The following is a 24,547-nucleotide window of genomic DNA, read 5'->3' on the forward strand; positions in this document are numbered from 1 at the left end:
GTAGACTACTAGCGTATATATAGAAGCGGTCTCGATTTTGATCTGGATGAACTTTGATGAATCTAATCATAAGTATGTCTATCAGATTGTTTTTTTCTATTTCTTTCAAATCTATTTACCGAATTACCGACCGATAACCAAATTTATCTATTAATCTAACTGAAACCCTATAAAATATTATTTCCCTTTTATCTCTTATATCAAGCTCAATCCTCGGGAATATAAATAAAAATGCATTGAAAAAAATTCCAAATTGTATATTCTTATTTCCACTTATAAATAAAAACATTTTTGTATCAGCTAGCCAACACTACATACAAATAATTAAAACAATTTTTATTCAATATTTATTTATTTTAAACAAAATGCTGTAACGAACACTTTGTACATTTAAACAAATAATAAAAAAAAACGTCACATTTTCAGCCATTTTTGTGCAATTACATATATTGTGATTTATCCATATTTTCTTGGCACACATAGTTACGGAAAGCACCGCAGCAACTAAAAAGAATCTTTAAAGGCGTTGGCGTAGTAGAAACTTAGAGTGAAATAGGACCTTATTTTATATGTGTAATTAAGATTCATTATTGTATATAGACCCATGATACGACTGAATCGATAGTATACATCATTTTCATGTGAAAAACATATGTAAGAATATAAAACCTTATTTGAAAAAGTAAAGGTTGATTTGACAGCACCTTAAAAAAATTACGACTTTATCTTCTTTCTTTATCTTCTAGTCTTAGAGATTTTATATACAGTATTCATTTATTGTATGTACCTTCCCCTAAAAACGACATAATATTTTGGATAATTTATTTAAATAATAATACAGTAACAATACAGGAATGTTAGCACAGATGTCGCTAAAACATAATTTCGATATTGCACAATTTGATTACAATTCCAGTTTAAAGAGCCAAAATTAAATATTAAGTTTACACCTGCTATAGATAAATCTTGATTTAACATAAAACTAGCATCACACACATTGAACAGTCTTCACCGCTAATTTAAAGACAGATAAAAAATCGTAAAAATATATTGTCAGAGTTTGTACAGAGGTAATTGTCAACTGTCAATGTCACGTGTCACATGGCCTCTCTTCGTGGTTATTCTCTATGTCATCCAGCGTGTCGCTAGAGGAGTGCGTGACGTCACTAAGCTCGTCCATTTGCTTCTGTTTCTTTCGCACATTCCAATGAAGGCATTCACCGAGTGAGTCGAACCAATCCGATATTTGGTCCTGCGCGCATATTGACGGCACAGGGTACACAGATGTTGTTACGTATAAACTGAAATAGGCACATATAATGTAATGAAATAGAAATCGCAATATTTTCATTTAAAAAAAGATGAACGTAAAGATTGAATATAAAATAATTTTCGATTGATTCCTTGTCGATCTCCTAATTCAAAAAGGAGTAATACTGTATGAAAAGTTTCGACACATTGCGTGACTTGGTAAATAGCTCAGAGAGCCTGTACTCTGGCAAAATTATTTCAAGTTGGAAATACTGATTAACCGGAATCTTTTTGAACCATGTCCCATAAGCGTTATAGAAAACACAGCCGTAATAGACAGATTGAGGCGTCGTTTTCAATCAACAAATCTTTGTTGTCTCTGTATTTATATTTTTTTATAAAATAGGGGGCAAATGGGCAGGAGGCTCACCTGATGTTAAGTATAGTACCCTGGACATACTTGTCCAACGACATGACATATATAATAGGTATTAAACGTTAATAATAAAACCATTAGAGGGATGTGACGTCGGTCTTTATTTTGTTAATAATTATTACGTCATTATAGATCCACAATTTTGATATTTGGAAAAATATAATATAATAATTATATCAATTTAAGTTAAACGTAAATTAACCAATAAAACATTTTATTAATTTGACGAATGATCCTAATTCTTGGGATCGATTTGCTCCACTTCAAACAATTTGTATGACTCAAAACTTAGCGATTAAAAATAGTCCAGGAAAGTTTCTTGCCCTTGACTTGCGAACTGATAGTAAATGTAAATTTGGAATCAACTTAACATATTTTCTGTTAAAAAAAACTCTTTTTTACCGGATTGAAGCTATGTATAATTATAAACTTATAATTATTTTACATAATTTTAAATTTCTCCCGACGTTTCGCGTGCTTTAAATGTGTAAAAGCTATGTTAACAAAAGACAATACTATATTTTCTGTTGACGTTCATAAGTGTACTTGGTTACCTATATGAATAAATTTATTTTGAGTTTGAATTAAATTTCCATTACTGTCAGAATCTAGCTATTTTTATTCTATGTAGTAATGGTTTTCATAAAATTAATGTTAAGTAAGAATTACCTATCGCCATGCTGTAACGCTTGTCTATTTCTTCCATCAAAAGATACCCACATTGCATTCCTTGCATCGGGGGATAAGGAAATCTGAAAACAATTTCGATACAAAACTGCAATTATTATAGGTATTCAGTATTTACTTCATTTTATGTATGAAACAAAACATAAATTATCTAATTGTAAATCCACACCAAAACAAATTAAGAATAACAAACACACGCACATAACAATAATATAATAAAATTAAATAAATTACTGTGTCAAAAAAGTTTGAAGAATCTTAGAATACCTTGAGTTCAACTCCGGCTGGAACCACTATGGGTCGGAAAGAGAGCGAATGTGGGCAGATGGGCGTGATCATGATGGCAGGCACTGAAGGGTGGATCATGCTTGCACCTGCAGCCACCGCGTATGCTGTACTACCAGTTGGGGTGGACACAATAAGCCCTGAAAAAAATAATTAATAAATGTATTTCTTCTGCAGTTAAATAAAAAAAAAACTTTTTTTAAATGTTTGGTTTATTAAGAATTGAAATGATTTTTAAGAAAAACACTTTTGAACGGATTAAAGCTATGTATTATTATTAAAAACTTATAATTATTTAGATAATTCTTCATTTTAATTTTTTTCCGACGTTTCGCGTGCTTTTTAGCGTGCGTGGTCACGGTGACTGATGCTGAAGTTTTTAATTATATATAATAATAATACATAGCTTTAATCCGTTTAAAAAGTGTTTTTCTTAATGTGTACAAGCTATTTAAACAAAAGACAATACTATGAAATGATTTTTAGCTAAAGTATTTAGTTATGGCAACATTTCGATAACATTAAAAAAAACTAATCGTCCCGAAAATTTTTGAGTAAAATAAAATTTCTTACCATCTCCCTGGACCGAGGTAATATGTTTTCCATCCAAAAAGAGATCGATATTAGAGATGTAAGGTGAAGGACCCCTATCCACGACTACTTCGTTCAGCACCAGAATAGTCGTGGGTTTCTTTTTGTCTTTGTCTTCGGTTCTCTTTCTTAACACCACACATTGAAGACGGGAGCGTAATGTTAACGCCGCGTGACCTGAAGTTCAAATTCGATTTAGAACAAACTTTAAAGCTATACAATGAGTACTAATATCGTTGTCAAACTATGGTGGTGAAAATGATGTGTTCTGCTTTTACACATTGAAAGAAATCACTTTTTTAACCGGATAAAAGCTATTTGTATTATTATAAACTTATAATTATTTACATAATTTTAAATTTTACGACGTTTCGCGTGCTTTACAGCGTCACGCACGCTGTCACGGTGACTGAAGACAAAAAGTGTTGAATGTCAAAAGTATCACAGATGCAGAGAAAGTTGTGTTATCTGTATTTATTTCCCCAAGGTTGGTTGGTTGGACTAAAAAATAACGGGTTTTTGCAGAAATGACAGAGGACACCGTGAGTTATAATTATACAAATAGCTTTAATCCGGTTAAAAAGTGTTTTCTTTCACTTAGCATCTAATATAAAATAAAAAGTAAATTACCTTCTAAAACATTCATAACTTGGTCCTGGAAATTATTGAATTCGAAAGGCGTGAGGAAACCCAGCGATCCCAAATGGAAGGCCATCACCGGTGGTACAGATTGCTGAAATATACACAGTCATTAGAATAAAACATATCACTTGCTTGTACGAACTGAAAATATAGCGAGGATTCGCATATTTTTTCGCAGGTTTTTGCACTATTGGTGTATGTAATCTATATATATAAAAATGAATCCCTATTTCCCTTGGTCACAGCATCACGCGTGAACGGCTGGACCGATTTCGCTAATTATTTTTTGTTGTGTTTGTTATTGTCAGTAGAAGGTTCTTATGAAAGAAAATAAAAAGACTTTTCTTATGATAGAAAATTATCAGTGCATAGCGCATTGTTTTTTCAGTGAGCGCTTTTACAATTCAAACTTTTTTCATGTAACCTTATGGCGTTTGACAGAATGCGTGCTGCAAATATCGTCAAAGAGGATGTATGAAAAATGAATATCTTTTAAAACAAATGCTTCGGTTGGAGTTATTATATTGATAAAATACATATACAATAATTACAGTCGCTAATTGTTTGTTGTCAAATTGTCGCATTAATCTTGAAAATCCATGTTTGTCACGTGGCCAGTTATATGTCGTCTGTCCCCATGTCGGAATACCAACAAAACTATTTACTGTTGTATATCATAAATATTTTTAAGTTAATTATACCAATTCGAAATCAATATTCATAGTTAAGACATGACAATTTCTGTCGGGTCCGCTAGTTTCAATATAAAATATGTCTAAGTCAAAATAGACGTAAAATTGCGTCCAAAAATAGTTGATATTTAACTTGAATAGAATTAGAAATATGTCGTAAAATGTATTGGCGTCTTCACTCCTTTAATGTATATTTTGTTGTTTTTTTTTTTGTAATTTTGTTGTTTTTTTTACAGGCAAGTAGCTCAGCCTCTCAAACATAATTTTTTAGAACTAAAGTGTGCTGGTTTCCTCACGATGTATACCACCGGACAAGCAAGTTAATTGCGCCAAATGCACGATGTCTGGATGGAGAGACGTACCCAAGACGTATTAACCAAATTGTTTGATAAACACTTCTCCTTGCCTACTCTAATATTTTAAAGAGGAAATATTTGTTTATTTGCATTGAATAGACTCCACCTGGATTACCACTGATGGACGTAGGCTAAAAGTGATCTGTATAAAACCTTCGATAAAGTAATCCAGGGAGTGAAAAAAATTCAACAAAAAAAAATTATTTCACGTACGCAAGCTATTGTACTACAGTATTTTAGACATCAATAGTTACAAAAACGTCCGCGATGTAACATCTAATAATATAAATATCCAACCAAATTATAACGAGTTTACTGATTTGTAAGATTTTTCAAAATACAAAAATTTTCCCATAATTGTTTTATATGTTTAAAAAGTTACCTGAAATAATGAGCTGGCGTGCAACAAGGTCCCATCACCGCCCAAACAAATGATAAAGTCAATTTTATCAGTGAGGTCATCCGTGCCTGCGCGGAACGTCATCAATCTCTCCTTTACCGCATTGAAGTTCCCATATTCTGAAAGTATCCTATCTTCTAGCACAGACGCCTCCACGAATACCACCATACTTTTGTCCTAAAATTTAAAAAAAAACACATTAAAAAGGACTAGGTTCTCTCGTTGGCTACATGAATAAACCAAAGAACAATCCTTTTCGGGAGTGTTTTTGAAAAAAACTCGAAATTAAAGTCACATTCATGATGAATTATAATAATAATAGTTTGCCTTTTTGCCTTTTGCATTTTAAAAGTTAAGGGCCTACAGGGTCGCACAACTCCAAAAAAGTACATTGTTTCATTCCATTTTTTGTCATCGTTTCTTGAAGTATGGCAAATGGAAAAAATATATGGAGGAGTTGAGTTTATGTATCCATTTTGAACGATCGATACACGATTTAAATAACTTCGCTCGATAGAAAAAAAAATCCAAACATAGCCAATCTTTAACACTTTGAATTCATTTTATGACGAAAGTGTAAATAGAACATGATTTTAAAATTTACACGATATGTTGTATCGCAAGCCAAGTTATCCATTTCAGAAAAAAAAATGATAAAATTACATTAATTTAAAGTTTTATATAACTAATTGTTATTCCGGGCCGGCGCGCCTCAGCGCTCCAGCTCTCCATTGCGTACCGCAGCCACCCCGAGACACTGACACAGCACTCGTGCTGGGATAGGGCCTTAATACATCATTGACCATGTTTGTGAGACACTATTATAATTATAGAGATAAAAAAGTTATAGTAACGACACGTTCTTATCCGAAAACACGTATCTTATGCGATGTAAAAATACAAATAAATATCAACGTTATTTTTATAAATTATAATAACAATAATTAAAGTACCTCAATCTAAATCCAAAGTATTCACAGATATACCCTATATGTATTTGGAAATATATATTGTGTGGCCGTAATGACTGAAATACTTACATTGTGACGAGAAAAATAAATTCTTGGATATATGCTATAGTTAGCATAGCATAGTTTTTTTAAAGGTCTAACTCAAATTTGTTATTCAGCTTATTGTATAATATCAGGTTAAACTTACAAAAATAAAAATGAATTTCATTCAATAATATCAAAATTTTCGAAAGCAACATTTGGACTTATCATTGCATGATAAGATTTCATAACAATGGATAAAGATTACAACTATAGATTTAGTTAAGGGTTTTTAGATTTCACAACGTAAAGCTCTAATATTGTGCTACAGGCAGATTTTTGGTATTCTGGACAGCTAAGAAAAAAAGGCTCCAAATTAAGAAATGTACAAACTCGTTTGATACTTAGCAACGAATCTTGGGTTTTCGGACAACGCGAAGAGATCCAGAAATTTTACAAAACCTTCTTGTGATTGGCAGAATGGAAGGCACTAGACCTTGAGGCCAATCCCTAACCGGCTGGACCTGCCTTTACAGGTCTTACAAAGACTTGAGACAGGGGTGAATGGAGGAAATTGTGTGACCCTAACACGACCTTCACAAACAAGCGCGAGCGCGGTTGAAGAAGACAACGTGAAGAATTCACTACAGCTTCCAACCATCAAAAAACATACTCATAATTTTCTTTCTTTGTCTCTTCTTCTGTTGTATACTTCTTACAACATAAAACGAAAAGTCAACTTATAAAGACAAGCTGTATCTCGAAAATAACAAGTTCCTACAGTCGATGTGTACTACAAATATTTGAAGAAAAAACAAGTTTTCTAATAATTATTTTTACAGTTATATAGTTACAGTTTAATAATTTCAACAATGACCGAACTGATTTTGCAACATCACACATCCTTTGTTAAATAATTTAGTCCAAACAACGTAATCTTTTACGCTTTAACATTTAATACGTAGGTAAACTCGATAAAGATCTATAACATGCCCTGATAACTGTTACCATTGTATATGACGAGGAGAGTAGTAACAAAGAGTATCGGCTTTTAATAACATTAATTGATTAGTTCAAAATCGTTACATTGTTTATTTAATTTTCCAATATTAATTAATCTAAAAATTAACATAATTTTTGATTGTCTGTAGTAATTATAACTTCAGTCAATATTATTAATGGCGTTAGTGTCAGCTGCCATTGTCATTATAATTTAAAACCATCAAAGTTTTATTCGATTTCTCAAAGTTTCTAGATCGGCAAATTAACGACTATCATACCAGGGCCATTGCTACGAAATATACAAATCAATGTACATAACTGCTATGTATATAAATAAGCATTGACCTATGTTTGCCTTTAGTACGTTTTAATTAAATTCAAAAGATCTTTTATGAAATATATTTACATATTCTTAAGAATTTTTCCATTAGCGTGCATGTGCCATAATTGCTCAATTGACTCGTTTGGATGTTTCCAAATTTACGTAAAACACTCTCCATGGTGAATACGGTAGGAGATGCAGAGAGAACATTTCAACGTAACGCCAAGGGATCAAACTACTCGGAAAGTGACTGGTTGCCGACGATTCGAATCGCTCTTCGCCCTTCCAAATACCAATCATATATATTATTGAAACAGTTATTTTTTAAGCTAATAATACTAGGCTAAAGCAAAGTAGGGCTTTGTTAAATCTCTAACAAAATATTAAATAGATGGTAGTTGCTTACATGAACCAGCCAATGTACTAATTGTACGAATGGCGTGATGATGGTAGCGTCGTGTATCTTCTTGATGACGAGAACAGTCAAGGGCGGCTTGTACCACGTCAGCCTTTGGGACGCCGGGTCTTGGATCTGCCTGTAATTGTTTAAGTTAATTTTTAGTCTACGTCATTTGCTAAAGACCTGTACATTGCCATTATATATTTTCAGTTTGAAATATTAATACTAAACGTTAATAGTTTTTCAGATTTAAAATAAAAGCCTTTATAAAAAGATACACGTATTTTTTTGTTTTCTACGAATTCTTAATTAAGACACTTGTAACGTGATACCTAACCTAGAAAGCACTTTCTACCTAATAAGGACGTGTTTACAATTTTTAAATAAAAACCTATTCTAACGATTGCTATATTATTACATATATTATACTATATTTTATTATTTTAAAGAAATACTTAAGAATGTATATTATTATAAAAATTGACACAGATATTAAAATAAATACTAAAAAATATATAATTATTTACAATACGTGATAAAACGTTTTTTGGTAGTAGAGGAGGCAATAGGCAAAAATCACTTGAATGACGTTAAGTGATATATGGACTAGCAAACAATAGCAATAACTTGAGTCGTCATAAAACTAAGGGTAACATTCCCAATCGTGGCATAACGGTAACAGTCAAAAACGCATATATTTTATTAGGATCTATTAAAACAATTACACAGTAACAAAAATAATAATTATTTATAAACATAACAGCAGAATGGTAAGATGAGTAGACAATATTTTTGACATCTTAAGATACTTACATAACCATTGCAGAGTTCTTCATTATTCTGCCACATGGTCCAAACTGCTGGATGGGTGAGGGCGCGTTCAGGGACCTCGTCCGCCTGAAAACAAAACGGACATTCTTTGGACACACGTTCAAATAAAATTCTTTGACGGTCCGTCTCATGCTGACCACAAGTGTCTATAGTACTAATTAAATTCACGTTTATAACTTAAATAAGTTTTATTCTTACTAATTTCTTAAAACATAACTGGTCTTCATTTGCAACCTCCCACAGGCAAAGCGCAAATAATACTGACTAAGACTAAAATATCAAACATTTTGAAGAGTCATGTTATGTTCACTGACCATTATATCCGGTAGTACAAAGTTTCACTTGTGAATTTTTCAAAATTTTGCTCTTACAAATTAACATATGCAAGGCATTCATAACGTTCAAGTCGTAAAAAAACTCACTGGCCAACTAGAATTACTTAATTATTCTTACACGAAATACTTATTAATCAAGACATAAAAACTTATACTACTATCTATTAAATGTAAACTTACTTCATTATTATTATGGTTTAGTTTCTTAAGTAATATTACAAATTCTTTTATAATCATTCAACGATAAAACATTTGTTTTATAAAAACACAATTCATTATAATCATCCTCCTAGAGCAACTATAGACAACCACGGACTGCGGTATAAAGATTAGTAAACAAGACAACGCTAAGTCTTACTTCCGTACGTCGAAAATGTCAGACGTCAAGTATCGTTACTGAACCCTGTCAGTACATTACATACAAACATTTTTTAAATATCTTCACATATTAATTTAAAAAAATCAAACACACAACTACATGCAATACTCGTCGAGCGAGTTTGCTTATCTTGCCGAAGCCACGTACAAATTATTTGAAGAGGTTATGTATGAGGGTATGCAATTATTCAATCAATTACCATCTAAAATTCGCAATATTAGCGCGTTTAACAAATTCAAAAGGGCTTTAAAGATACATGTCGAAGTGAATCTAGTAGACTTGAATTGGGACGTGTATCTCGCTCGTATATACATAAAATTTAGTTTCCCATGTAAATAAAATACTAGTTTGTAATGAGAAATAAAGTTCTTGAAACATTATATTTTTGTTATTGCCTTACCGTATACCACAAAAAAATTCTTATTCACGATTTTTATTGAATTGAAATCACAACATAGATACATAAGATCTATGCTGTGAGTTAAGAGACAAGATCAGCGACTAAAGTAGGTAAAGTAGGACATCACAAAGAAAATAAGGCAATAGAAATGGCGCCGGACCGGGCACATGACGAGATAGCAGGTTTAAATAATGACAAAAATACTTACACTATGGCAACCATGCGATGGAAAAGGAAAAGAGGAAGACAGAGCAAGAGATGGGGAGACGATATAAGGAGAATAGGAGGCACAACTTGGACAAGAATAGCTAACATCAGAAAAGAATGGAAGCAGCTGGAAGAGGGCTATGTGTCACAGGACAAGCTGATTACCCAAAACAGGTGAGTGCTGTATTAAATTAAGTTTTATTTATATAAGTTTTTTTATGTAACATAAATAAGTGTTAATATATTGTACTGGGTGTCAGAAATAAAGGCTTTATAATAATAGATACACAAGGAATTAAAACAAAGTCATCATAAAAACTTGATTTGACCAAAAGCCTCTTCCATCGTTAATTTTATGTTCTGTGTTACACGCACGTATTTCTTATAACTATATTTTTTTTACAAATGCGATAATATACGTTAATTCACACAATAATTACCTGAACACATCGCGATAAATAAAGCGACTGTTACCGTCTTACGTAAACTGAATGAATTAAAACTGAATAGGTCGTTTTATATTAAACGATACATGATGTTAATTCACAGTAGTGTGTAAAGCAAATAATAAGCACACACGCTCAAGGACTGTGAGTTTACAAACACTGTCGAAGATGTACTTTTAAAACTTTGTCTATTAGTTATCATGTATTTTAAGGGACAGGCACCAAGCGAGAAGTTACTAAATTCTTACCGACGTCCAGGGATACCTGCAACTCCAGGAAGTGCGTTGCCATTAAGTGGTACGCTCGTCTCTTGAATGCTCCTCAGTCGTCATTCGGAATGATTTAATGGCTTCATAATGCGACGGTGCGCGAAATAAGTGTATTCAAAAAGCACTCTTTTTATATATAACAGGGGACAATCGGGCAAATGGCTCACTTACGTTGCCAGAAGGCTCGCAAGTGCGGTGCAGGCCTTCGAAGAATTAGTACCCTCTTTTATTGAAGGACCTTAAGTCTGAACCAAAAAGCTCGTTCCACAAACCACTACTACGGTGCGCGGAAAAAAACAGCCTTAAAGAGCGCTCAGATATGGAACGACGGCCGTCGAGGTGATACGGGTGGTGTACATATTCTGCCTTGACGTCTGATGATGAAACACAGATGCAGGTATTAACCCGAACAACTGCTCTGAACACCCTCCATGGTGAATACGGCACGCCGAGGGACCAACCGGCTCGGACAGCGACAGGTAGTCGACGATTCGAATCGCGGGCAAGTGGAAGGAGCTGGTGCTGGCAAGCTCCCGCTCTAAGTGAGAGCAGTTCTCTATATGGGGCCGAATTTGCGCTCTATCGTAGAACGCTGAGTTGTCTTTTCGGGGATGTTGTTTGGGTAGCGGGATATAGTTCAGCTCAGGACCTATTCATCCTGGATAGGATAAGAATTTTTCAATTCAAAAATTCAAAATAATTAATTCATATAGGTAACACAATGTACACATATGAACGTCAAAAAAATATATATATATGAGAAGAGAGAAGAACTGGCAATAAACTCTCTGCCACCCTCTTTTAGAACCCGTAGTTCCTGGGATCCCGATATCGCACTAAAGGAACTGTCAAACAATGTGTCCCGTTTCCAATAAGTATTCACTCTTTCAACAGAAAATTATTTCACAGTTTTTGTAGCCTGTTACATAGAGGAACTATGCCTAATTAATTTTTTTACGTCATTGTGTAATTTCCGATCATACTGTACATAATCGAACATTCTACGCTCGCAATGCATTGACTTTTAACCTCTGATTAAAATACGCGTCATCGTAACCAATCCATTTAAGCAAGCTATAATCAATAATTAAAATATTCCCAATAATAGTCACAGATTACTAATTTATTGATAGCTATGTTTTTAATATACAGATTACATAGATCTAGACCAAACTAAAAAATCTAGACTCACAGTCACGACGCTGCCGTAAGCCTCTGAGCTCACGAGGAGTTGAGACGTAGCTTGACTCCCGTAAAACTAAAAATATTATATATTGGAATTTTACATTCGTAAGGGAACCTTATATATACTGTATACTCGGAGCTGACAGGACACCTGGACCCTCTGTGTCTAAAGATATATAGAATAATAGCGGACAGGACAGGCATTATCTTCTTCACGCGTCTTAAATTAAAAAAAAAACATTTCATTGTAAATCTAAGCCATTTACTTCGGTCCAGCTGTTTAGTAAGAGTTTTATTACATACACACATAGAAGATTTATATGTAATTAAGTCTAAACAAACACGGGGGTCGAACTTACGACCTCAGGGGTGAGAGTCGCACGCTGAAGCCACTAGGCCAACACTGCTCATAGATATTGGTATACAATTACAACTTAAATATTGTTTAATTGTATTATATATCTAAAAATTATAAACATTAACGTAACTTAAATTTACAGAATAAAGCAATTTTAACAACTAAAGAACAAAGCCGATAACTACTCGTAAAACTTTGTTTCATTAAAACATATCAAAGGACGCAATTTGGGCAAAGCGGCATGTTTATAAACATTTTTACGTAACTATTAACAAAAATCAACCTTCGATCCAAGTACTCTTCACGCGCTTGCAGCAACACGGACTTTCCCGACTCATGGGAAAACTGCCGACGAAGCATCGTAACAATATTTTATCACTTGTGTTACACCAAGCAAACACTCACGTAACTAAGTAAACAACACTTAATACACCAGCGAGGTCCGTCCAAACTGAGGACTGACATCGGAATCGCTTGCGCATCTCAGACTTGTGACAATCGTGACCTTGATTTCGCGATTACAGAGATTCGACTCGGGCTGATCTTATCGTTAGCCTTTTCAAATTCCAACACGAAATCTCTGTAGGGTGAACAAACTTGTATTTGAAACATGTTTTGACTTATGGGTACTGTGGTAATTGCAAGGTATATACACTATATATATATATATATATAGTCTTGGTAATCCGTAAAACTTTAGCTAGACTAAACACAGACAAACTAAAACCGTCTATTTCTAAGGTATATTTCTCGATATAAAACTTTTATACAATGAATTTTATAATTTTAGACAGAGATGGAGCCAATTTTAGGTGTTTTGTTGAAAAAAATATGTATTTTAAGTAGGTGTATATTTTGTAAATGTTTCAAGGGATAAATAAGCCTTAATTATTAAGATACATGTAATACATAATATAATAAGTTTCAATAAAATTCTTTATAAGTATAACAATTTTACGGATTTTTTTATCGAAGAAGGATAATACCGACCTATTTTTTATTGTTAAGTAGTCTGTGCATACTTTGTTTTGTGCGACGTGCTACTTGTATTAAAAATTGTATTGTATTAAAATACGCAAGCAACAACAAAAAATAATAATAAATTAAATAACTTTTGTATCATTTATAATGTTCGTGATCATATAAAATATTAACCTTGGTGTTTATTACAAAAAATGTATATTATATTAATGTAAATTCTTAGGAAAATATACAGAAACGAGAACTACTACTCCCGTATGTCAATAAATTTTAGATTAAAATATTTAAATATGAGGCTGCTATTGCAAAATGAAAAACAATTTTATTTGTCTAACCAGAAGTGCTTTCCTCGCTTAAGGAAAAAAATTGCAATACAAGTGGAAAATGCTGCCAGCGTAAATGTACACTGCCACAGGACCAAACTTTTTAAATTTGTTTTATTATTACTATGTAGTTAAACAAAATTGTAAATACTGTATATTTGATTGCTATGATTGCACAATTAAAACCTGTGGTCAAACAATAATAAAGAGCCGGCATGCGTCACATAGCCGACCGGATATACTCAGCATTACAAAAATAAGCAAAAATTACAATTGTAAAAACATAATGTGATGCTACTTTATAGGATTGTAGTGCTCGGAGAAATACCGATAAGTCACCAGAGACAATTCTTTTTTCAAAATATATTGGCGTCAACGCCGCTGTCATTTGTCACTTTGACAGTTTACTTTAAGCTACATCGTGATTTTTTTCACAACTGTGATACGGAAATCGAAAATAATTAAACTGAGGATATACAAAATAGTTAATACCTAGATTAATCAATAAGCTAGAATTATTCATAAACAATAAATCAATCTAATTGCACCGTTTCAAATGATGCACTTACCTGTCTCCTTTCATGACAGCGTAAAAACACATTGGCAAACGGGCAGGAGGCTCACCTGAAGTTAAGTGATACTGCCGCCCATGGATACTCACATTGCCAGAAGGCTCGCAAGTACGTTGCCGGCCTTTCAAGACTTGGTACGCTCTTTTCTTAAAGGACCCTAAGTCGAATTAGTTCGGAAATACTACAGTGGGCAGCTGGTTCCACATAGTGGTGATGCGCGGTAAAAACTGCATTAGAAAACGCTCAGTTGTGGAACGACGGACGTCGAGGTGATACGGATGGTATTTTGTATTATGCAAAGTTGTGCAATATACCAATCAATAACAAGAAACTATTCGAGAATATTTAAGGGTTAAAAGTGGCGATTAGATTACAAATACAGTAGCACTTACACGTAACACATGTCGCAATTCATACTTGAAGTGTCAAACTTCAATGGGAAAATTGTTTGGCTCTTTAGTCAATTTTAAAAGACTTCGTTTGCATACAGATAATATATCATCGCAATGTTTTAACTTTAGTTTTAGATATCCATCATTCAAATCTCTTAAAATCACTACAATATATTATTTCCTAAATTAAGGATAATAAATATTTGTTTCTATATACATTAATCTCTCATATAACACGGTAGATTGGTTCCGCGTTATTGGAAACGCGTTGAAAGATAATTGAACACGCAAAAATTTAATTTTTCTAGTAGTTTTCATTACTGAGAAATTCGCAACGAATTGTGACATTTGACCGCGAATAAAAACGAATCAAGGTCTTTTAAAAAATCTTTTGTTTTACATCAAAAGACTTGGACCTATGGCCTTAGATAACTCTAAGCTAGCCTACAGCTATGCAATCTATACAATGAGGTACCAATTGACAGCTGTATAAGACCTCGAAAGTGCTAATGGGAAAATTACGGCGGGTCATACGCTCCGAATCCAAGTCACATTGCCTAGTAACCCCTCGACTGGAATCCTCAAGGCAAAAAACGTGGCCGCCCAAAACAGACCTGTCAACGAAGCATCATTACAGAGGCGAAGGAAGCTGGAATGACATGGAGTGAAATTAAGAGAGCCGCCGGGGACCGACCAGGCTGGTTTTCTTCGCTGGATGCTCTCTGCCCCACTTGGGGGACTTTAAGTCGAAAGTCATACGTCTGACATGTACAAAAATCCATATGAAGTTAAAACAAAAATGTATATTTTGTCTGGACTATCGTTTCTATTTTCCATTTATTCATAATACATACAATTTCAAGTTAATTGTTACAGATTTAAATCAAATTTATTGCGTTACAAATATAGAGCATCAATATATATATTTAGTTATAATACATAGCTGTATGGAGTAGCGGGAGTGTTCCTTGCCAGTTCTTCTCTTCAGTTCTATTGTTTAAACAACTTCATTTGAAAACTGGCAATATTCTTATTTGCCTTTCGTTTTATAAATCGAAACGAACTAACGTATACACAACGATGATTATTTTAATTGCAAATTTTCAGTTAATAATACTCACATAATTTATGGTGAGCACAATTTCCGTTACTAAGTAAATTTAACGCAGAGCAACCCGGAGGTTTAAGATTCGATTCGATACTTTACAATAAAAGAATACTTTCAAACGATGTTGAAATCTGTCCGCATTTAAATCTTTACATCAATGTTTCCAAGCCCCACAGAGGGGCAATTTAATTGTTAAGTCATATAAGACAACGTGGAGACCGAAGCAAATCAAATTGGAACCCAATATAAAATCTCAGTGCAGTAATCATCAAAAGCAAGGATCTCACTAAACGAAAATAGAAAATTCTTTATTAAAATTATTCGGAATTTCAGTTTTTCATTATGTTTTGAAAATTTACTTGTTGTTTCGGTAACAATTTCCTAATGATTTATTTCTAAAACATATCTTTTAAATTTCTTAAGTGAACGATTCAATTCTTTAATGTATAAATTGTGTATGTTACATGTACTTGGAAAAGATAAGATAAGAGGATAGTAGGAGTTTTACTGTCAATTATGTAAATAGCTTAATTGTATTTTATTTTACTTTTAGTAAGAATTTGGCCCTGCATGGGCTGTAAATATAAATAAATAGATAAATGTATAGCGTTGTATTTTAGGTAGGCTAAGGCATTGCACAACGGTTGGAAAACACTGATTTAGAGGATTATGCCAAATGTATTTCGTTGGTTGCGGATTAGGTTAATTCCTTTTTTTATAGGTTTACCAGCCAACGGGACGCCCAAAAAATGGGTAAGCTGCCGGCCGGAGGGAGTATAAAAGAAGACTCTTTCTTTGAGGTCGTATATCCCAGGTAAGAGTCCCGGCAGTTTATTCCAAAGTTCGCAAAGGAACATGTCTTGTGAAGACTTCCAGCCTTGAAGGTGATGCTAATTCTATCGGCTTAAATCAAAAGCACTCACTAAAAGATGCAAAAACCTTCCGAGCCATACGTTACATGCCTTACCAATTAGGCCACGAAGGCGATAATAACATAATGCATATGTAAAACAATGTACCTAAGCCTTCGTGCTTATAACCGCTAATCAGCGTATCGATCGTGACAGTGTTAACACGGCATTGACCGACATCGCCGATTTCAAAACGTCTATGGAACTTGTTTACGCGACTGCCCAGTTTTAGGTCATTCCGACACATAGGGAGAATCACGAAGAATCTTTACAAGGAAATTATATTACAAGACTATCTATCGAGAACGTATTTATTATTTATTTACGCTTAGTTACCTACATACGTATAAAGGCCTAATCGCCAACATGCAATTTCCGGCAACCCAAATTACCTTAGGATGGAAAAATAAAAAATAAACCTACTGAGAATAAAGTACAAGAAAAGAAGACATAAATAATAACATAAAACTAGAAATATACAAACTAAAACTAAACAAAAAACAAATGCTGTGTTGACGCTGTCTTTTCAATAACGTAATTCCGTTGATAAATACTTTCTTTTTTTAAGAATTTCCACTTAGAAAATGTTGTGTACGTTAATTGTGTACATCGTGTTATCAAATTATTAGATGTTTTTTATCAATGGCGCCTGAACAAACAGATTTCCTCGAAAGCCTCAAATTTCTGTATCTGTTTCATAATCGTTTGTCAATCTAATTGGCAAGTAGGTGATCAACTTAATGTGCCTAACACACTGTCGACTTTATGGGTCTAAGCCATGGCGATTCCATCAAGATGTTTTCGATCGTTTTTTGATGTATGGCGAATGGAAAAAACATACGGTGCAGTTGAGTTGTTTATGCATCCATTTTGAAAGATCGATACACGATTTAAATATTGCTTGCTCGATGCAAAAAAAATTCAACATAGCTAATTTTGTGACACTTTGAATTCATTTTATGACGAAAATGTATATAGAATATGATTATAACATTTTCACGATATATTTTATCGCAAGTCAAGTAATCCATTTCAGAAAAAAGTTTAATAAAATGACATTAATTTAAAGATTTACATAACTCATTGTTATTACGGGCCGGCGCGCCTCAGCGCTCCAGCTCTCCATTGCGTACCGCAGTCCACTCTGAGACACTGACAGAGAACTCGTGCTGGGATAGGGCCTTTAATGCGCACACATAAATCAATTTCTGAACATCAGGGGTTCGAACCTACGATATCAATTACCAAAGTTATTAATCTATAATAACATTATAAAGTTTTGCTATTTATTTGGTTGAAGGCGCTAATTAATCAATTAAAATATGGAAATCTTGATTGATTGATGACTTTATTTATCGTCGTATAAAATATCAATATTGTATACGTCGACAGAAGAACAACAGAATTTCGGTCAAGATTAGTGTTATTTATTACAAATGATTTGAGGTCTAGGTCAAACAGACGTTTTCAAACATTAAATTTACTTTGAATTATTCACGATTTTGTGATATTGTTCTTGTATAATAAACTATTGGCGACTAGTGATAAGCTTTTCATAACAGGAAGACTTCTTATAATCATTCACATAAACGCTATCTCATTATACAAAAATATAGTTTAGACTTGATCCCTTGACGTTGCGTAGAAATGTGAGGGTCTCTCTGCATCATCTACTGCATATACCATGGAGTTTTCAGAGGACTTTTTCGGATTAATACCTGCAGCTGAGTTTCATTATTGGACGTCAAGGCAGAAAAGAAAATACTAAAACTTTCTTAAGGCAGTGCTTTCCGCGCACCACCACTATGTGGAACCAGCTGCCCATTGAAATATTTCCAAACCAATTCGACTTAAGGTCCTTCAAGAAAAGAGCGTACTATCTCTTAAAATGCCTGCAACGCACTTGCAAGTCGTACATAAATAACATCAGCTGAGCCTCCTGCCTACACTTCTCTATAACTTCCACAGAATCGCCAGCGAGGATTTCGTGTATTGCGACCTCCTTACAGAATCCTAAATTTTCGCCATCTACGATTAACCCATATTTTTTATTTGTTAATTAAAAACATATGACTTGATCTCTGAGGTTTATATAGAGAAAATTCACAGAAAAACCTAAAAAGTTTTCATTCCGAAAAACCGAACAGTCTCCGGGGGTAGCATAACAAAATCACATTAAGGTGAAACGAAGTTCGAGGGGACAGCTCGTAAATAATATATACGTAATACTCGCTAAAGTCTTCCTTTGCTAAACCACACAGCTTAACCACTGAGCAGTATCTTTCAGTCGTGATCATAACGTGGTATATAGTAAACTAAATGAACTTAGACCGATAAAGTAAATGCTATAGTTCATAGGTTATCAAACCTTTCACGTATTGATAATGACTTTGCAATAAACATTACTTCTTATAATCTCTTTGTACAAGACTTTAGTATGACTGTTACTATTTTATGATACCTCTCAAACTCAAAATAACTTTATTCATCTACACTTATGAACGTCAACAGAAAAGATGTTAAATTGATCCTAAATTGACATTGACAGTTCGCAAGTTAAGAGCGTAGAGCGGGCAAGAAGAACTGGCAACAAACTCTCCGCGACTCTTTTTAATCGCCAAATTTTGAGTCACACAAATTGTTTGAACTGGAGCAAATCAATCCCCAGGATTAGTGTCATTGAAATAATGATTAATGTACGTTTAACCAGAGTTTTGAATTTATTTAGTGATAATTCCCTAAATTCGTTTGGGAGTTTGTTGTAAAAACGAAAAGGACACACATGACACAATGTACGGAAATAATTAACGAACTACATAGATTAACTTTTTTAATAGTTAATTAGTTTTTAGTGATAGTTAATTAGAGTTTAGTGCTTCATGCCAGTTCCCATACTGTAAGATTAGTCAGTTTCTTATAAAATACTAACCGTCCCCGCAAACTTCGTTTCTCCTTAATGTGGTTTTAGTTAGCCTTAATACCGTGACAGGAAAGAATAATTTCACTTTGTTATCGTCACTATAATTAGAATTTGATTTACATTTCGGTCTAAGTAACACGTGGTTGGCTATGCTAACACCAAAAAATTAAAAAAAGTAGAAATAATTGAATTTCACGGTATTTCTTTTACTACAAAATACATAATACAATACAATAATTTATATTTTAGCCTCAATAACACGTGGTAATCCTGATATTGAATTGTAGCTTATATGACACGTTTGTCGGTTTACCATAGCAGTGCCATCTATTGATTACTTACTCAATCCAGTCGAAAGGTATCGATATCTATTAGAATCTTTTGGAGTTAACAGATAATTGTGACTGTCAATTAATTAAAGACAAATAATTTGCGATATAATAAAATTGCGACTATAATTAAAGATCTAAGCTATCCTATCTCTTAAGTTGGACCAGACTGCTCACGGTGTGCCAATTTAATTTAAAATCGGTTAAGTAGTTTAGGAGTCCATCGCGGACAAACATCGTGACAGGAGATTTATATATATTAAGATTTCAATTCTGTACTGTTGAATGTTGTGTTCTTTTTTCTATGTGTATGTACTCTTTTGTATGTAAATACTTGGCGAATTGGAGTAATCTGTAATGGTAGCTTACTTGTTATAAATGTATCATATAAAATATATGATAAATTTATTCGATTAACATTATATTATTGCAATACTAATATTGATAATAATATTGATACTCATATCTGGCTATGCTCTCGGAGCGAAATTTGGATTCAGGTACGCGGTTTTAAAATAAGGACCCCTGAGTAGTAATAGTAGTCTCTGCTCGTACACTTACAACCAGACCCACCTCACCAAGGTGAGTACAACAAATCAACAATGGGGTAATGCAAAAAATCTGGTAAGACAACACAGAAGAATGATAGGTTGGATTAATTAGTTGGATTAAAGTAGGACGTCACACACTGAGCCAAAAATTTGTTAAGAGAACGCTTTTGGAGAAAACCTTTTTTTATAGACACACTAACGAAACACACACAGAAAGACAATACATGCATGTGTATCACATTCAAGTGTGCACAACATTAACGGAAAACATTACAATTAATAAATAAAATAGACATATTACAAGAAATAAATGACATTAAACTAGATTAACAAATAATAAATCAAATATGAAAATTGAAATAGTTATATAGTTCTTATTTGCAAATGTTATTGATGACGGAAAAATGGCTGTAGCATCTTACGCCTAACATGGGGACTTACTGAAAACGAATTGTCATTTGTATAAAAATAACAGTTCAGACTAATTTTTATACATATTTAGTTTCTACAATACACTACTGTTTAGGCATCTTGACTAATCTGCATGGAGACTGTCATAGAATGGACCAGCCTTTCATGTCCTCAAAGCATCGTACGATAGAGATCTGTTTACACATTATACGATAGCCCACAGATTAGCAAGAAATTCAAAAAATATTCTCACGTTATACATCATAAAAATAACATGTGTCTATGGTAACCAGACACAAACAATAGAGGTTCAAAGAAATAATGTATAAGTAGATCAAGGTGACAGATACTTTTCTATATAAATTGTAATGTGAAAGTCAATACACTATGTATTATAACGGATGTATGACAGTGTGAACAGTGTTGGCTTAGTAGCTTCAGCGTGCGACTCTCATCTCAGAGATCGTAGGTTCGATCCTCGGCTGTGCACCAATGGACTTTCTTTCTATGTGCGCATTTAACATTAACAAATGATCATGAAACATATACAGAAATCTGATGCCTAGACCTGAGAAGGTTGTAGCGCCACAGATTTGTATTTTTAATGTTTAAAGAACTTTATTTCTCATTACAAAAAATGTATTATATTTACATGAGAACTTAATAAATACGAACGAGATACGATGCCATCAGCCGTCCTAATTTCAGTCTACTACTCTCATTTTGATATGTATGTTTAATGTCCTATTGAATCGGTTATTGATTAAATAATTCACACCCTCAACAGACAATATATAAATAATTTATACGCGGCTTCGGCAAGATAAACACTGTTACAAATTTCCAATCCAATTTTCTAAGTCTTCCATTTCTTTCCTACTGTTATTCTTCTACTAGTGTAATACACAAGTACAAAATCAAAATGTTTTAGTATGCTAAAACGAAGAGTAGTCTTCTTGTAAAACAAATGTTTAATCATAAAATTGTAGATGTTATTAGACACATGGAACCAGACTGAGCTCAGACCAGCTACACACGCAGGGAATCCTAGTGTATAGCACTTGAACTAAACAACCTTTTTATTACAAAATAAATTTATTCTGTCTCTTTCATACAAGCCCAATGTGTTACTAGTTGAATTTTCTCATATAAGTAAATGTTGTAATTCTTCATGAGAAGTAAGACAAACCTTTATGGACATAAGTCAGAAGCTACCAAGCGGAAGTCTGCAAAGCGACAAAAGAATCTATATCGAGCATAATACTATAGACTATAGAGCATTAACCGAAGATAACATCATATATGAAGTGGTACTTCTGTCAATTGATAAAGGCTTGGAATGAAATTGCTTTGAATTTATATATCCTCATTCATTTTTGGCTTACACTTTATAAAAACTAGTCTTTTTAGTTCCACAATGATAAATGATTAATTTCATCACTACGTTGTACTTCTGTTAGTCAGATCCGCTAAGTTTAAAGATCATTATTTATAAATTTTCAATTATGTAGCTTCCTGCGCATAAGGAAAGATGAACTTTACCTATTTACACGTATTAAAGACTAAAATCATCAATTATTATGTCGCGCATAAGGAAATATTACCTATTTACATTAAGGACTAATAATTAGAATTACCTATTATATCAAATTAATTGTTGTTTCATTCAAGTAGTATTTATAAGCGTTTTGGCAAAAACTCACAAATATCCAGATTGGGAGTTCTGTTAAACGAGCTAGGTTTCGACAACCGTAGTTGCTTATCACACTTTGAAATCGATTTTCGTTTAGTTTTGTAATTTAATTTATTTCTCGTGTATGTTATGTTATAAGTGCTTGTCATAGTAAAAAGTATAAATCATTAGTAGTATATATAATAGTATTGTATTTCGTTGACATAGCTTTTACACATTAAGAAAACACTTTTTAAACGGATTGAAGCTATGTATAATATTATGTAACCACGCACGCTGTAAAGCACGCGAAACGTCGGAAATGTTAAATTTAAAATTATGTAAATAATTATAAGTTTATAATAATAATACATAGCTTCAAGCCGTTTAAAAAGTGTTTTGTTAATATATATATAATGATTACGTGGAAACTAATTCGCCTAAGATAAGTGTACGGCAATCGAATAGTATGAATCTTATATGTCAAAAGCACTGACGTTTACTGAGAATGAAGCTTTAAGCAAAATGATTATTTTATTGCGGAATTGCATTTAGCGTACATTTAAGTTTGGTCGCTTCAATATAAACATGACAAAATATTATTTAACTTTTGAAAGCTTATTAAGAAGATGATATGTTAATTGGCAATTAATCTTACCTATTTTTAATACGCAATTGAAGAAAAACACTTAGTTTATGTGCTTTTTATCGGAAAATACGCGGAGGCTAATTTAATATTTGGTATGTAATATGGTTATAAAGTCAGTGACCATCCACACCTAAGAAATACCTAATTTAATTCTGAACAATCACGGTAATTGCATCGTAAAATTACTCTAAAAGGTCGCGTTTATGGTACTTAAATGAGAGTATCTCATATAGTAATATATCTCGTTAATGGTGATTAATAATAACCCTAAATGACACTTGCTTTAAATATATTATCTATGAAACGTATCTAGGAAAATAAATTCCTATAATTATCAAAGATTCGTATGGATATGGTCCTGACAGTATACTCCTTGCAAAACTATGCAAAAAAACTCGTTTTGTTTCGCGCAACCCGGACATACAATGACTAAGCCTCGACTCCTTTAAGCTATCGAGGAATATGCTTTAAAAAATTTAAGAAAATCCATAAGACCTGCATCATGAGCACACCTTCACTTACACACCATCACACTAGATATGTAGTTAAATGTATTTAATATTTTTTATTGATTTTTCCTTTGTTAGTTTCGTAAATATTCGAACCTTTTTGTATGTAGTATGTAATCCATATTTTGCTATATCTTTAGTAATTGATTTTTGGTATAAGAAGTGAAAAGAGAATCAACGGCCCAGCCTCTTCACGGCTGCAAAGAAATTTGAGGACCTAGGAGACGAACCTCGAAGTTAGTTTGAGAATGGAAGTAGTAGTAACTGAGTCCAAGTAAAATCACACCAGGTCGCGCTTTTAGGTGTACAACCTGTAACGCGAGACCTAAAACATTGAGTACGTTATCCTAATTGGCACACTATATCATCTTCAAGATTTTAAAATATTTTTTGCTTCTGTGTTTATATTTACCGAGCTACGGCAAGTTATTTTAATGATATTCGTTACGGTTTTTCCCGTGACCATGATGCGTTTTACAAAAACATTTTTATACAAAACTCGCTATCCTTGACTTTAGTCTTGCAAAATTCCAATTTACTGATAAATAGGGGTATATTTAACATATACTTCACTTACTTGGTAGTAAAGGAAACAATTTGCAGAAAAGTCGATAAATTAACAGTAAGCAATAATTTAAATATTTATTATTTGAAAGAAAAAAACATAAGGAAACCGGCGTGCCTTAGACCCAATAAGTCTTCGACGTGTGTCAGGTGAAGGCTGTTAAGAAAGGGGTTGGCTAGGCTTACCCA

General features: G+C 33.2%; 1 protein-coding gene across 5 annotated transcripts in view; it reads right to left on the minus strand.

Moving 5' to 3' along the window:
* Nucleotides 1–241: 241 nt before the first annotated feature.
* LOC123713082 (NAD kinase-like) overlaps nucleotides 242–24,547 on the minus strand; it is a 32,750-nt gene continuing 8,444 nt past the window's right edge. For 3 of the 5 annotated variants that reach the window (XM_045666576.1, XM_045666578.1, XM_045666575.1), the window contains exons 2-9: nucleotides 8,870–8,953; nucleotides 8,063–8,192; nucleotides 5,323–5,517; nucleotides 3,881–3,983; nucleotides 3,233–3,427; nucleotides 2,642–2,799; nucleotides 2,357–2,439; nucleotides 242–1,301 (exon numbers count right to left, since the gene is read on the minus strand). In XM_045666576.1, the coding sequence (XP_045522532.1) occupies nucleotides 1,091–1,301; nucleotides 2,357–2,439; nucleotides 2,642–2,799; nucleotides 3,233–3,427; nucleotides 3,881–3,983; nucleotides 5,323–5,517; nucleotides 8,063–8,192; nucleotides 8,870–8,953 (1,159 nt within the window). In that variant the 3' untranslated portion in view covers nucleotides 242–1,090. Of the gene's footprint in view, nucleotides 1,302–2,356; nucleotides 2,440–2,641; nucleotides 2,800–3,232; nucleotides 3,428–3,880; nucleotides 3,984–5,322; nucleotides 5,518–8,062; nucleotides 8,193–8,869; nucleotides 8,954–10,648; nucleotides 10,684–12,749; nucleotides 12,873–24,547 lie in introns of those variants that run through there. The other 2 variants (XM_045666577.1, XM_045666579.1) reach the window with 2 other exon arrangements.

This window comes from Pieris brassicae, chromosome 8 (assembly GCF_905147105.1).
Source record: "Pieris brassicae chromosome 8, ilPieBrab1.1, whole genome shotgun sequence".
In the NCBI taxonomy this organism is placed as follows: Eukaryota; Metazoa; Arthropoda; class Insecta; order Lepidoptera; family Pieridae; genus Pieris; species Pieris brassicae.